Raw genomic sequence first — 17,182 nt, 5'->3', positions numbered from 1 at the left:
GCCCTGACTTTGCAATAAGTTTGTGTTTGCTCGTTTAGCCGAAGCAGATGGCCTCTCCCTTCACTGAGATGGAGTGGTATACTATTCTCTTCTCTCTGGTAGTGTTCGGTCTTTTTACCCTGCATGGCCTAATACAAGAGAGATATGTGCACACTACAGGTATGAACAATACACATAAACAATACTATTAAATCTGTTTCATTAATGCTCCTGTTGTGTTAAAAAAAAACTGTACAACTTTTGTGTTGTGGGTCAAATAGACCTGCATTGGTTTCCATTCAATTTGCCAAAAAACAATTCTATGAAATACACTAAAGACAGAAACCCTCTATTGTATCTTGTCAGTGACTAATAATATGTGAGGAATAAGTCCCATCTATTTATTTCTATCGTATTATTTCTATTGTGTTAGGTGTTTTATATTTCTTCAAAATTAGCTGCACAGACAAAAAAAAAAAAATAATAGATGACTATTTGTAGTGACAGGATAATAATATTGCCCAGCCCTAATTTTGAAATTTATCATGAAAAATGCTGAAAATTAAAATCAAAGAAAGAGTACAAGAAAAAGTATAATACTTTTATATAGTGAATGAAGAGGAATAAAATACAGATAAAATAATGTGCATATGTTACATATAAACAAGTCTAGTTAAAATTATCACAATAAAATTTAAAACAGAATAAATAAAAATTGTTTACTAAGGCGCATTATGAGAATAATGCAGCTGTCAGCTATGATTAGATGGAGCAGGGAGAAATTTGGGTTGTTTTCATTCCTTTTGGGCGGGTTTTGAATGAGCTTTGGGCTGGAATTTTTTCTGGGACCTGGCAACCCTGCACATCTGTTTCACGTGCAAGGTCCCACCGGCGCTCGTTCATTGAAGTCTGCTAAGTTTGTTGTCAGAATATGCAAAATTGAAATACTTGCGGTACTTTCTAAAATTTACAGATAAAGATATAACCATAAAATGTAAGTAATATGTGCTCAGTAATATCGGAGGCATTAGACAGGGCAAGACATGGTAAACGCTTTGTTTGAAGCACTTAAAGGGTTAGTTCCCCCAAAAATGAAAATTATGTCATTAATGACTCACCCTCATGTCGTTCCAAACCCGTAAGACCTCCGTTCATCTTCAGAACACAGTTTAAGATATTTTAGATTTAGTCCGAGAGCTTTCTGTCCCTCCATTGAAAGTGTATGTACGGTATACTGTCCATGTCCAGAAAGGTAATAAAAACATCATCAAAGTAGTCCATGTGACATCAGTGGGTTAGTTAGAAATTTTTGAAGCATCGAAAACATACATTTTGGTCCAAAAATAAACAAAAACTACGACTTTATTCAGCATTGTATTCTCTTCCGTGTCTGTTGTCAATCCGGGTTCACGACTCCACAGTGACGCTGCTGATGTGTTATCCGGTGCGCCCGAGCTTCGTTTACAGTTGAATACGCACGCTGTATTCAAGCTATTCTACATTGTTTGTATTTTGGTATTGCTACATTTTTTAAAATGGTGTGTAAGTGTGCATGTCGCGGATGTCCTAATCGGCAAAAACAATGACGTAAAAGTGCATTACCAACGCCGACAGATGAAAGGATTCAATGGAATCAATTCAATGGAATCAATTCAATGGAAAGGATTCCGGAAAAGAATACAATGCTGAATAAAGTCGTAGTTTTTGTTATTTTTGGACCAAAATGTATTTTCGATGCTTCAAAAACTTCTAACTAACCCACTGATGTCACATGGACTACTTTGATGATGTTTTTATTACCTTTATGGACATGTATACCGTACATACATTTACAATGGAGGGACAGAAAGCTCTCGGACTAAATCTAAAATATCTTAAACTATGTTCCGAAGATGAACGGAGGTCTTACGGGTGTGGAACGACATGAGGGTGAGTCATTAATGACATAATTTTCATTTTTGGGTGAACTAACCCTTTAAGTTATATATAAAACATTCTCATGTTTCGGGCAACTTGGATCATGTACCTTACCTTTCATGTGTCTTTCAGCTCACTCTGTTTCCTCCGCAATTTTCCATATGCGTTTTGTCCACAGAATGTTATTTTATCCACTATTGTAAAGCAACGTGACTGATGGTTCTCGAGCACAGCGCGCAGACGCGACTAATCGATAATCATTCACTGTCGATTATTTTAAATAATGATAATAATCGATTTTATCGGTTAGTCGTTGCAGTCCTACCTAGACAGTCATGCCTATTCCTTTTAGATGTTTCTTTTTCAAAAATGTTGATGATATTATTAATAATGCAGCAGCAGTAGCCTATTATTTTTTCTCATAATATATTTTCAACAGTAGGCCAATTAAAATCGCTTCTCGTCATGGCTTCAAAAACGCACAGGGATGTCTGGAATCACTTCAATCAGCCATACCATTATAATAATAACACTATAGAATGTTGTGAATTTATTTATTTATTGTCATATAGAACATCCTTCGGTTTACTTGTGTTCATTCATTCACTCATTCAGCTTCACCTCATGCAGATATTAGATGTTTCATTTTCGAAACATTGTATTATTGATAGTCTAGCTGTTATTTTTCTAATTATATTTTATTTTCATATTTTGATAGAGATATTTTCATGTCATATTTTTATTTGTCAACATTAATTTTCGTTGCAGTATTTTAATTAAAATATTTTCATTATCGCCATGACGAACACGCCCCGCCCCTGAGTAGGCTCGCTTTTTGAGACCTGTCAGTATCTTACAAGAAATTACAAATTAACAAAAATTCCCATCCCTAACAAGTATTGCAAATATTTGCATTTAGCCTATTGCACTATCAGTAGAAAAACGGGTTCAGCTGGTTTCAAATGTGACGTGGCATTCTTCGTTTGTTCTCTTCCAACTAAAAAGACAGCGAAGATATCAAAGAAAGACTTGAGGAGCCACTCATCGTTTGAGTCCACCTGCAGGCCTCTACTCAAGACTGAATTCGTGCAACATGCTCTATCCAGGATCCAACATGAGCGCGTTGCACACAACCTGACCTGTATGCTACCTTTATTGCGCTTGAAACCTCATCACCTGGACTGGATCCGGCTCCAAACTCAGGTAAACAATAAAGACAGCAAGTGAATGTCTGTAGGTAGGCCTACCTTAAGTATGAAAAGTGGGTTTATAGCCAGCAGTAAGGAAGCAGGAAGAAGTGGACTTTGATTGCTCTGTGTGAGAAGCTTGTAAAAGACGTACAAGCATGTTTCATGCACTCTGTGTGTGGTATTAATGGAATGAGATGCTACTGATGGGTTGAATCTTGTTGAAAGCTAGCAAAACAAGGTATTTATATCCATTTATCTCTCTCTACACACAATGTTAAGTAAATGCTGACTGTAAAAGAATAAATTTAGCATTTTACTATGCAATAACCAATTAAAAGCCTATGAAATATATGTTTTAATAATGACACCATTTATAGCACTGATATTATTGAGATACTGTTACAGATTTTATAAATATTTTTAATTTTATTTTCAATTTTAGTTACAGTTTTAGTAATTTTGTTGTTTTTCACACTTTTATTAGTTTTTTTTAATATGTCTATATAGTTTTATTGATTTAAAATAATGTTTAAAAGTTAAATTAAATGAAAATGAGAAATTTTGCCTTGGCATCAAGATGAAATAAAATGTTTTAATTTTTTTTTATATATATTTTATTTTATATCATATATATTTTATATTATAGTAATGTGTAAGTCAAAAAAAAACTGGATAACACTGTAATTTAAGTTTATGGATGTTTCATATCCAAATGTATGATCTGTTATAATCATGTAATATTATTTTTCACCAAATTTGGAAACATATTACTAACATTAACAATCATTATCTCTTCTATTGTGTTGCATTAATCGGTAGGCTTTTTTTAGCTGTATCTTAAAAGCTCTTATACAGTCTATTGCTTTATTCATCAACACTACTGCACAACTAAATGTAGTTTATTGATTCTGAGTACATGCAGCTTGTTAATGGATTTTCTCTGTACAGTCAGTCATGCATTTAAGTGTTCAGGACCCTGTATATCGCAGCTGCTTCAATCTTTCACACTTATTGTTTTTCTACATTCACTTTTAATACTTTTCAAACCTTTTTGAGAGAAGTAATGCTCTGAAATCATATTTTATATAATGCCTTTATCTCTCTGTGTGTGTGTGTGTGTGTGTGTGTGTGTGTGTGTAGGGGTGGAAGTGTGTGTGTGTGTGTCTTTGTTATGGATCTTCTATTTTCAGGGTTTGAGTTGGTCTTCATCATTATTGCTTTTACTATCATGTGCTTATTTGGCCTGGCTGCAGTCTACACACATAATACAGATCATCAAGGTAAACTAACTTTCTTTATCCACTCACCCAAACACTGAAATGACTAAATCAAAATGTCACCTAAAGTCTATACGTGTGTCCTATAGATGACTACATTCAGACAGAACAGAAGATAACACAACAAAAGAACAACTCAAAGAAAAAAAGAGTTGTCACCAAAACCAATCAAGACATGAACACACAAACATGAACCTCTCCATTGGTGCTCATTGGATAAAAGGACTAGCGCACTAAATGCAGTTTACCAGCAGACAAACTGTGCCTGAAGATCTCTGAGACTGAAAAAAGACTTATCAAACTCATCTTTCAGCTCACCCTCAAGACACATGCGTTTTCTCTTAGCTATCTCTGATTGACTTGAATGTCTGATCCCAGTAAGTAATTAACCATTGAAAAAAGGTAAAGAGGATTTATTGAAATCAAAGCCCCTCCCCTTTCCCTATCTAAATCTGCTTAACATTTGTAATGTAACGAGTTAAAACCTTTCTGGAGGAGCCTTAATTTTTCACACATATTATGCTTTTGGGGCAAACTGCATCTAAAGTCTCTGGGTGGTGGTAGGCTATAGCAGTAAAAATAGGAAAATATATTGCTGAATGTATATTGTGAAAAAAAATATTATATTATATACAATATTTTATGTATTGCATTTTTGGTTGTAATTTATTTATTTATTTTTCAACAAATATTTTATATATTTCAAAATAAAAATGAGAATATTATCCCACACGCATGTTGGGTTTGGATTTTTGGACTGTACAAACTTTATATTCTATCCCCTATCCCTAAACCTACAAATCACAGAAGACTTATTGCATTTTTACATTTTCAAAAAAAAAAAACATAACTTAGTATGATTTATAAGCTGTTTTCCTCATGGGGACCAAAAAATGTGAGAAGATTCTGGTATTGCCATCCTTGTTGGGATCCTGGTGTTTTGATCATTTTTATTGCTCCCCGTGGAACATTTTAAAATATATTCGAAACACAGTGTAAATAAGTCACAAACAAAATGCATTTTATGTAGTCAGCCATGCTGTTTGCAACTATGTTTCAAGTATATTTTGCCCAGTAATAAAATATAATTTTCAGTATGAAAGAGTTGAACATTTCTACTAAATTGTTGGTTCAGTTAATATGACCCATTATTGTGCCCTTAAGCAAGGCAGTTAACACCACTGTGCTGCAGGACAACTACCCCTGTAATTAGTCTTGTGTAAGTCTCTTTGGATATAAAGATCTGCTAACTAACTGCTAACTCTGGATTATGGCCATTGAAGGATCTTGAAAATGACGGTACAATCATTTAGATGCACTCAGTACATTCCTATATGAACTTAATCTTAAAATGTTTACATGACATTAAAATCCACTCATCTAGATTACGTTGTCTCAAATTATAGGCCTATATGGAAAATGAGGTTACATATTGTCCGGTTTTATGACCGTGTTCGCTTCGTGTTACTACAGCTACTCAAGACGCTGCAGGTCAATTTCAAGTGCAACACTTGAGAACAATTTGAAAGGAAATAAAGTTCACAATATATAATTGTATATAATACCCCTATTTAAATCGTACTGTGTTGAATTTCATGCAGTTTATTAACCTTTATTGATAAGACATGCTGCAAAAAAGTGAGGCGTTCATCGTCTTTCCTGTTGTAAACACAGTAACAGAATATGGGGCGCCCTCTAATGGTAAAAAAAGGTAAGCAAAAATGTTTTAGTTCTCTATAAAATGACTGTTTACTTCAATAAGCCAACCATGCAGGTACTAATTCTCAAGACGTTCTTACAAATTATTTCCATTCTTATTTTTCCTTATGCCTTCATGCAGAAAAATACAGATAAGATTCAGTAACCAATTTAAGACAGAATGTAAAGAAGGCCTACAACCTATTTTCCAAATTAGGCTTTTTCTCGTCTTTGGTCTATAGCTTTTTAAAATGTTTGTATTTATAAAAAGGGGAACTGTTGTCTGTATATTCTAAATATAGCTGTATATAGCCCATATATGAGGAACCTACATGGGTAAGTTGGAGGAAGGGAGTATGTTGGGGGAGTAGTTTGGGTATGCGCTTCCTGGCAGTAACTACTTGGAGTTGTAAACTGCAGAAGGGGGTATTGTCTCTCGGTGTGTGTGTGTGTGTGTGTTAAAGGGAGGGTAGTAATCTAGTTTTGGAGGAAGAAAGGTTATGGGGAATGCCACTCTTATCTGCTATTGCAACAGTCAACAAAGCTACACACTGATAACACTTCCTGTTACACTGAACCAATCATATACAAACGCACTTGGCACAAACAATCACACTCTCACTTTGAACTCAGCGCTGGGGTAAAAACATTTCTATTCTATATTAAAGAATCTTAACTGCTTTTCAAATATCCTGATTATAATCTATTAATATGATACATTTATAAAAAGAATTGAACACAACAGAAAAAAAAGCCAGCCTGCTTTCATTCAATATGTTGCTTTCTTTTTTTGAAGTCCCCTGAACACCATGTTTTTTACAGTGGTGTTCAGATGTTTTGGGTTGGGGGTGCATTATGATTTCTTATAGAATTTTAATAAGGCTGTTAAGGAGGTATTATTGCATGCAGGAAATCAATAATAAATTAAAAAAAAAAAGTCTTGTGACTACCTCAAGTCATGTCTTAATTAGTGAGTCATCAGATAATTCATTCAAATCAATTCAATTAGTTCTGAAACGCTGATTCATTTAAAAACAAAACATGTTGCTCAGAGACGTGAAACATTTCTGATGTGGCTTTGGAACTATTTTCTTTGAAGAAGCAAGCGGACAAAAGGTGTCAACGTTATTTAACATAAACTTCGTTCAATGATCTGTTCTATAAAATCAATTTCAAAATATGCTATTCAGGGATAAACACTCTTCTTTGTGTGATAAATATCGTTATAAATACAAAAAAATCAGGAACTCAGAACTTTTTTGCCACAATAATTATATATTACTATTTTTTAACTTGAGTTGTGGAGACATTTTTGTTCATTTTATTAACATTTTTGCCACAAGCCCCTGTTAAGTTCAGACCCATGGTGTGTATCAATCAAGATCAAAGAAGAATGAAATAATAGACAAATTCAGTTTCAAGAAAGTAAATGTAAAATGAAAACAATCTAATAAGTGCAAAGGTTTGTAGCCCACTGTACACGTTACAGTTAAATTCCTTACAGAAGGTTTTCTGATTTAGAATGTATTCATTTCTTTATAAAACAAATGCGTTTATAAACCTGTGAAAACTTCCCACACCCCTTTGTTATAATATTTCAGAGCCTGACAGAAAGTTTCTCACTGCCCTTCCAGACTTTTTTATGTGTGCATCAATCTGCTGATTGACACATCATGTGCTCTTGCTCCTGAAAGATGGACTCGACCTCTGCCTGCTGGGACAGGGGTGTTTTTAAGGTCAGTGTGGGTCTGTGTGTGTAAAGATCAAGCAGCATGCTTCATACGAGAATTTTTCCTCTGTTCCGCAGAGATTGTCAATATTTACAAGTTTACATGTAGCATGTCTACACCTCTATGTATCTATACTTGTTGCTTTGGCTTTGATATATAAAAAAAAATTGCACCAGTTGCACCAGAATAACACATTTTTAAAATGATACTTTAAGGCATTTAAATTTCTTCCTCAAGATTGTCTGTGTGTCGGTACAGCGGGTGGAGTCAGTAACACACGTCTCTAAGCAGAGGGATTATTTAAGCAGGCAGGTTAATCCAAGTAATGACATCTAATCCCCAATAAAGCAAACGTTACGACGCACACAGACATACACCCACCCAGACCAAACTGCGTCTGTGATTTCATTACGTGTCATTGAGCATACTGACCCCAACATCTTCGCCGAGCCTGTGTTTTCATGCATGCGATGCATGCACTCTAGTCTATAGGTATCAGTCTCCATGGATGCCAGGTGGCTCCGAATAAGAATGCAACTTCATTAGCATATTCAGACTGAGGAATAAGGTGCAGGGGGCAATGTGAATCACCAGAGAGAATTAAAAGACATACACACAGAATGCATGGCGCTGGTGAGGAACATTTTTGCAAACGCTATAAAGCATTTAATAAAGGTATCTGCATACATCAACACACATGCACACACACTCGGATGGGGTCAAAAGCTGGTCCTAAAGTGTTGTCCATTAGTTACATGCTGGGTTTTAATCCTCTATTGACATGAAAAAAGCTCATAGGATGTGTAGTCACACACACAGTTGGCACAAATGGATGTTTAATAAGGATGGGCAGCATTCGTGACAGCTGCAGTATATCAGACCAACCTAAAACACACACTAAAACTCCATGACAGGCCCAGTATATCAAAGAAGAATTGAGATAAATGGTCACACTCATGAGAAAGGTCAAAGAGTGGACACACATATGGCTCACACACTCGGTTTGCACACATATGCACTTCATTATGGACACAAACACACACTTACACTCCGAGAGGTCAACTAAGGCACACTCACACACTCATTCTATCTCTAAATCTCTCTCTACACACTTTATTAAATGACTTTTTATTATTATTTATGTACTATTATAGTTTTTATTCATATTTTGAATTAGCTTTATTTTAAATTTGAATTTTGCTGTGTTTCTTTAAAACATTATGGGGACTTTCCATAGACATAATGATTTTTATACTGTACAAACTGTATATTCAGTCTCCCTACACTAACCCTACCCCTAAACCTACCCATCACAGAAAAAATTCTGCTATTTTAGATTGTCAAAAAACTTCATTTCGTATAATTTATAAGCTGTTTTCCTCATGGGGACCAAAAAATGTCCCCATAAGGTCAAAATTCACTGGTATTACTATCTTTGTGGGAACGTAGGGAATACCAGGTAAACACACACACATACGACAAGATTTAGCTGAGATACAACTATTTGAAAATCTGGAATCTGAAGGTGCAAAAAAATCAAAATATTTTGAATATTTTGAAAATCACTTTTAAAGTTGTCCAAATGAAGTCCTTAGCAATGCATATCCACTCACAGAAACAAATTTGTGATATATTTACAATAGGAAATTTACAAAATATCTTCATGGAACATGATTGTTACTTAAAATCCTAATGATTTTTGGCATAAAAGAAAAATCGATAATTTTGACCCATACTGTTGGCTATTGCTACGAATATACCCATACGACTCATGACTGTTTTTGTGGTCCAGAGTCTATATATAGTATTATTTATTGTTATTTCAGTTTTAGTTTTTATTTATTTATATTTTCAGTAATTAGTGCTTCATCTTAAAGATATTTCAGTTTGTCTAGCAAAGACAACATTTCTAATTTTCATTTACTTTACATTTCTCATCTAATATATTTTATTTTATTTCAGCTTTATTTCAGTTAGCAAAAATGTTTTTAATAATCTTAACGATAATACCCCTGCTTCGTTTACATAAATACTCCTACAAATGATCTGATATTTACTGTCATTTGTTTGCTTGATGGAGCTGCTACGTTATTTGCATATTGTACTAGTTTTAAGCATTGTCTTGCACAGTCAAGCCATTCGCGACTCCAGCTCATTAAAACAACGCACATGCGCACAGAGACACATGGGGTATCTGTAAATCTAATAACATTACCATACTGGACCCATAACACACTGGGGTATCTGTCCAGTTTAGTATCACATCACTGAACAATACAATAGCATGCACACAAAGAAAAGCCATTCTGAGCTACAACTCCCTCTTTCTGTCCATCAGAAAGTGACTCTTACATTATTCAGTCTGTTTTGGGGTAAACAGTCATTGCAACTTTGTCTCCGACAAAAATTTTCCACACTTGTACTTGAGCTCAAGGGAGCCAATGTAGACATCATTCAACGCAATGTTTACATGCAAATGATACATGGGGGTGTTCCTGAATTAACACTGGATCCCTTTAAATCCTAGCTTAACCCCTAATGTAAACTATATTTGTCTTTGTGTGATGAATTATAATTCTAATGCTCTGCCATTATGAGTTGTCTTTTCACTCTATTCCTTGGTTATTTCCACCATGATTTACTAACATTTTATGTTTGCAAAAGTCAAGCCGATGAGTATTAGACCATGTAAATCTATACTTTTGATGAAAAAGGTGGACATTAGCTCTAACAGACTTTGGCCAGTGTGTAAGTGTGTGTCAGGCTGGCTCTCCTGTTGTGAGGTTTTGTTCTAGGTAGTGAAGTACAATAGTAGCTCATTAGTAAAGAGAGAGCTCATAGATCCAACACTATAATCAGCACTTCACAGCTCGTTCACACAACACACACACACACACACACACACACACACACACACACACACCTAACTGACCAGGGCAGCCAATAATTCACACTCCTCTTTGACCAGTGTTAATCTCTAACCAAAAACAGACACACAGCACATATTATCACACACCATAAGTGAATATATATTTTTATCCACATAAATCTGATATTTTTCTCTGAAGTCAAAGCTGAAAATAGTCTAAATATACTGCTGTGCACTTATTTGTACTTTTGTATGTTTTTGTTAGCATAATAGCATTGTTTTATAATATAATTTTCTGATAAAAAAAATTTTGCTAATTGAAATAAAGCTGAAATAAAATATAATAAATATTAGATGATAAACAAAATGTAAATGAAAATTAGAAATGTTGCATTTGCTAGTAACTGAAATAAATGTATATAATATATATATATATATATATATATATATATATATATATATATAGATAAGATAATATATATTTAAATGTTTAAACAATTGGAAAAACTTTTTTAATATTATTAAAAATAAATATTATAAAATAATTAAAATAATACTAACTTTTTTCCTAAAACATTTACTTACGTACTAATCAATTATCTATCTATCTATCTATCTATCTATCTATCTATCTATCTATCTATCTATCTATCTATCTATCTATCTATCTATCTATCTATCTATCTATCTATCTATCTATCTATCTATCTATCTATCTATCTATCTATCTATCTATCTATCTATCTATCTATCTATCTATCTATCTATCTATCTATCTATCTATTCTTAATATTATTTTGGCAAAAGAGAAGACATTTCAAAATTTGCCTATATTTTAATACTGATAATATTGATAATAGTATTGAATGAGCAAAGAAAAAAAAACATTTTGACTAGTAGACTGAGACTCTTGGACTCATGTACACAACAAATAAATTCTTCACACATAAAGTATGATTTCCAAACACTTATTTCAAACTTATGAAATTGTGTTTAGAGTGGTTCTTTCAGCCAGCTCTAATACCAAATTCATGTGGAGTCAATATGTGCAATTCAGTGTGTGTGTGTGTGTGTGTGTGTGTGTGTGTGATGTCCCATGTCCCCACCCAGTTTTAGGTCTTCCATACCCCTCCTTCTGTTGTACCCTCTCCTCCCCCTTTCTCTTGTCTGTATAAAGAGGGGGTGAAGCTACATTGTCTCGACTGGACATTCCCACTCATCAGGTCATCGATCTAGCTAGCCTATCCATCCCTCTGAGGAGAGAGAAGAAAGTGAATATCGCTATCTGAAACTTTGGAAAAGTTGGAGAGCGTGAAAATCGACTTCAGCTGCGCATCCACTATAAAACAGCATCTTATACGAGCTCCGAGAAAAAAAAATACTGAGACTGAAAGACACTTAAAAGGATTTTCTACAGTCCGTTATCTGCATATTCACAGAATTTGCCCTCGGAGGTACCGGACACATCTGAGGAGAGTCGGGTCTGCGCAGCGGACCAAACCTCACACAGCATCACCATGAGATTCTTCCATCCTCTGTATCTCCTTCTGCTGCTGCTGACAGTCCTGTTCATCACCAGCGCCGAGAAACAAGGTACAAAACCAAAGGAACTTGTTTTTGGGTTAAAGATTATATATGAATTCAGCTAGTTTAAATATTTTAATATCGACAAAAAAGATGTTATGCAAAAGGTCAAGTCTGTTGTGTGGTGCAGCACTGGATCAACACTCGCAACAAACCCATATACATTGAGAAAAAAGTAACAAGTTAACAAATTATTATTTAATTTTTGTTTTATGTGCTTTTGTTGACTACTGTAGGCTACCTGAATTTTTTATGTTCTTAGGCCTTTTTATCCGATTTTTGCTCAAAATATCAATTCAACTTTATTTAGATAGATTCCTATAATAATAATAATAATAATAAGATCCATATATAGCCTAGTAGTGAATCACTACTAAATTTGAATTAAACCAAGTGCGAACTGAATTATTGTGAAGCACCGCGCACCACTGAAGCTACGGCAATAAACAATTTAGCTACTTGAGATTAATGATTTAAAAAAAAAAAAAAGATTTAAAATAAAAGTTTATAGTGACGCAATGACCAGAAAATTATTAAGTTGCGGACAGCACGCAAATAAATAAATAAATTTAAAATTAACATTTAAAAATCTGTGATTCACAGATTCACGAGCAAATGACTCTTATGAACAGGTTCTTTGAATGATTTGAATCAGTCTGACGAATTGCACCATCAATGAACTCACTGAATCAACATCTGATTCACTCATTAAACTGAGTAAAACAAATAGGTCTATCATTACTGAATGGTTGTTTACAGGGTGTAGTTAAAGATAAATGACTTTTTTTGTAATAATTTTTAATCTAAATGCATATGTAGGTATTATATAACTTTTTTTTTAAATATAGCCTAGGCCTATTCAGGTAGCTACACCTGAAAGTTTGTATAGGATACAAAATTAAATGTATTTATTCACTCGCCTATCAACTGTTCTGCCGATAAACATCACCTCATTAGTAAATTAAGATCTTGTTGGCATATTTAGGTCTGTCCTGGTCTGTGCGCACTCATGGCTGATTTAGGGTCACTGCTTTGAGTGGATTTTAAGTGGTGCTTGACGCTTCTGAAAAGTTCAGAGTCTTAACTCCAGAAACGAGATTGGGTTCCACAAAGACTCCACTTGACCCTTGACTTGGAAATAAATGTTATTTTTTGGCAATTCTTTATTAAATAGGCCTTTATAAATATATCCTACACTTTATATTATCACAAAGTTGGAAATTAACCGCAATTACGCGCGAGAACAAGTTCTTTTTACACTGTTTATGTAGTTTAGCGATGATCTAAACGCTGAGGAATAGCCTATTCGTATACTGTAACAGTTACTAAATGTAATTTAGCCTACGTGTATACACTCTAATCTCCCGCTGCTGTGGCGGCTATGCGCAATTAATCTGGAGCCCGTGGGCGATCAAGCACCGGCGTTCATTGTTAGTCATGATGTTGAGCACAATAGATATAATGCATTAGCATAGGGTTACTGCGGTGAAAGAGAAAAAGAGAGGGAGGTACATGGAGTTCGCATAGCTTTAGTCAAAGGCAGATATAAAAGCGCCCGGTTCTCCTCCCGTGCGCACCGTGCCATTGTCCCTGCGCCTCTGGGAGAGGATCTAATAGCTGCTTATGGAGGGAAGTGACATGAGCGTTATCACAAGAACCTCTGATTGTTATATTGCCTTCCAGATTGTTTGTTACCAACTGGGGAGACCATTCATTTTGATTTTATTTCAGGTAACACCCCAATTTGGGGAGAGGGTTGGGGGTGTGGGGGGCTGGGATGGTGTGCACATCTCCCCAACCCCCCCAAAATATCAAATTGTCAAGATTACTAACAATATTGTAATGGAAATGCTGATCTTCAGATTCACACTGAACTAAATTCAACATTTAACATAAAATCAACAATGAACTAACCCAGCTAAAAACACGTTAGACAAACATCCAACTAATATGTTTCAGGGGGGGAAAATGGCTCATGAATGATGTATATATTTTTGTGCTAAAGTTTTGAGAACATTATTAAAGACTAGAGAACTTTGAATGAACGTTTTATTAACTTTAAGAGAACCTTGCTAGAAAATTCTGAGAATGTTCTCTGTTAGCTGGGAAGTTTAGCTGAAAAATGACATTATTGTCTTTTTAGAGCTGCTTTACAGCTAAAATTGTATTATTTTCATAATTAAACGATATTAATACTGCTATTTTCTTGTTTATTACCCTTAAAGCTGCATTAAAACAATCTGTATATCCCTATATAAATAAATGTGACTTGACATAGCATGAGATATAACTGTTCGTAGCCCTGACAAGTGTTTTATTTTCCTCCCTTTCCAGATTTTCTCAACCTGAGGCGGAAATATCGCAGACACAACTGTCCAAAGAAGCGTTGTCTACCTCTTCACTCCAGAGTACCATTCCCTTGAGGTGAGACTTTAGTTCACATGCAGGCTATTTATTCCCTTTTATTACTCCAAGGAATGGGCAAATATTGAAAAAGAGTTATCAAAGGGGAGCATCATTTGCAAATCCAAATTCTGACATTCCTTGCGAGTATTTGCTGACAAATAATCGTGAAATACCTTGAATTACTTTTGTGACTCCTTGACAACACAAAATGATTCTTGACTAACAAGTGCGTGCACTTCATTTAAGAATGGTGTTTACCACTCCATTGTGATCTGTGGGTTTGTGTTCTGGAGAAAAGACGGCCAGATTAATTAACAAACCGTCTGTCGGATCTCTGGCGGCCCTAAGCCACAACAGAAACAGCCGGAGATACTTTGGGTAAATACCCTGTACTAAATGAGCTGGGACATTATTGGATCTTTATAGCTGTGTGACTTTCTCTCGGACCAGGAGTAAACACAAACACTCCACACCCACCCACACACACACACACACACAAAAGAGTGGAAACCTACATAGCCCGAGCAGAGACACACAGACAGACGAGAAAAGCCCTACCCCCTATAAATTCAACCCATTTTAACTATCTGCCACACACACTGTAAAACTTGGGTGGGACGCCTAGTAATGCCAGTCCTCAGAAACACCTGGTGGCCTTTTCTGTGAAGGGAGTAGAGTTTTGAAATGGTTTACCAATATAATTTAAGACAGAATTGGGGAAAATATAAAAATGCAGCTTTTGTGATCATTAATTTAATGATTTAAAAAAAAAAATTCTCTTTCCATGTTTTAAATGTTAGATTGTTGTAGGTTTTTAGTAAAAGCCTAACCAGGGACAAGTGCTAATTAGATATCAGCTAAAGCATAAAGTACATCTGAGGCTTAGTACTGTGAAGTAATGCTATTCAGTATTGTCCCTGTTAAATAAATAGTAAGTAAAATAAAAAAATAAATAAAAAAATAAAAGTCAGACTGAAAATTCTAAATGATGAGTATCAAATACCACACAAGGGGGGAATGAAGTTTGTTTGTGTAGTTCAGGTATATCCTACATTTTGGGGAGAAAATGTCCCTACAAAGACAGCAATATCAGAAATCCTTTTTTGGTCCCCATGAGGAAAACAGCTGATAAATCATACTAAGTGATGTTTTTTGAAAATGTAAAAATGCAGAAAGTTTTCTGTGATGATGGGTAGGTTTAGGGTTAGCGGATAAAATATAATCATATGTCTAAAAATCATTATGTCTATGGAAAATCCCCATAAAACATGAAAACACAACGTGTGTGTTTTGGCTGCTAAAGGGCCTTTTTGTTACTTAAAGAGCAAAGCTAAAAAGTACCAAGTCATAAAGTGGATGTCAAGTACAGCTTGGAGTTGGTTCTTTCATAACAATTCATACGACCCCTCAAAATCATTTATAATTCTTTACTAATACTTGTAACAAAATGTCTTGATATTACATTGGACAGTTTACCTTTCAACATCATAAAATATTTAAAATAACTTAATAAAATTACTTTTTACCTGGTTACACCACATACGTCATTCAATTTAAACTTCTGTTGAACATGGCATAAAAGTTTTCCAAAACCATTTGTAACCAACATTAATACAAAGAGTAAATTTCTAGGAACCTGACGGGGTTTAAACTACTTTTTCATCTAGTAAATTATATTGTATTAATGTATTATATTATAATATGTATTATATTGTACATTACAATACATATTAGTTTTCATTATCCTGACACGATCGTCGAACCATGAGCACATGGTGTTAATGTTGAAATGTGTGTGTGATGTGACACTGTATCTGTGGGGACACACATTCACTGTGACAGCCTACCGGAGCCGCCTACTGTTTTCAGACACTCTGGAGAGGTTGTCACCTTTAACCTTTACTCTGTGACCCCCACACAATGAGCCAGAGCTAGTCTGGAGTTAACAAAACACACAAACAGACACACACACACACACACACACACACACATATATATATATATATATATATATATATAGAAACAATGTCTTAAAGAAAAGCCGTACAAAGATCCCACCAAGAACAATAAATATCCATTCCATGGCCTTGCATTGTGGATTAAAACTGTTTCTGTTTTCTTCTCCACCAGGTTTCACAACTCTAGAGGAACCTCTATGCAACTATCTTTATGGTGCTTCGTCAAGCATTAGGAAAACCAAAGACCAGCAATAGATGGAAAAAGTTTCATATCAGACTCCGTGAGGACTGTTCATTCGCCTATATATTGTACCCAAGCCATGTTAGTCACTTCTGTATAGAGGGAGTGTATTGTTTTATGAATGTTAGTGATCATGGGGAGATCCACTGCAACCTGCTGAAAACTCATCGCTCAATCAGTTTGAGTTTGTCAGAATCATTGTAAATAGTAAGAACTGAATGAAATGTTTATATGTAAGTTATGCACTTCAAATGTTTTATTATTATCCTGATTAAATAAAAAGTGTATCGTCTTTTCACATGGGCTCAAAGTGTTTTATAATCCATACGGTTT

At 34.8% G+C, this 17,182-nt stretch overlaps 1 protein-coding gene and 1 long non-coding RNA gene across 2 annotated transcripts; both read left to right on the top strand.

Moving 5' to 3' along the window:
- Positions 1-3,151: 3,151 nt before the first annotated feature.
- On the top strand, positions 3,152-5,374 carry LOC137032692 (uncharacterized). The gene is made up of 3 exons (XR_010896734.1): positions 3,152-3,324; positions 4,227-4,366; positions 4,453-5,374. It is a non-coding gene; the product is annotated as an uncharacterized lncRNA (long non-coding RNA).
- A 6,517-nt stretch (positions 5,375-11,891) lies between these two features.
- On the top strand, positions 11,892-16,897 carry apela (apelin receptor early endogenous ligand). The gene is made up of 3 exons (XM_067405393.1): positions 11,892-12,253; positions 14,579-14,668; positions 16,781-16,897. Exons 1-2 carry the CDS (start codon positions 12,178-12,180, stop codon positions 14,665-14,667), a joined length of 165 nt encoding a protein of 54 aa, XP_067261494.1. The 5' UTR covers positions 11,892-12,177; the 3' UTR covers position 14,668; positions 16,781-16,897.
- The last annotated feature ends 285 nt before the right edge of the window (positions 16,898-17,182 follow it).

The sequence above is a fragment of the Chanodichthys erythropterus genome, chromosome 12 (assembly GCF_024489055.1).
Source record: "Chanodichthys erythropterus isolate Z2021 chromosome 12, ASM2448905v1, whole genome shotgun sequence".
NCBI classification, from domain to species: domain Eukaryota; kingdom Metazoa; phylum Chordata; class Actinopteri; order Cypriniformes; family Xenocyprididae; genus Chanodichthys; species Chanodichthys erythropterus.
This window is presented reverse-complemented; position numbering and strand designations above follow the sequence as displayed.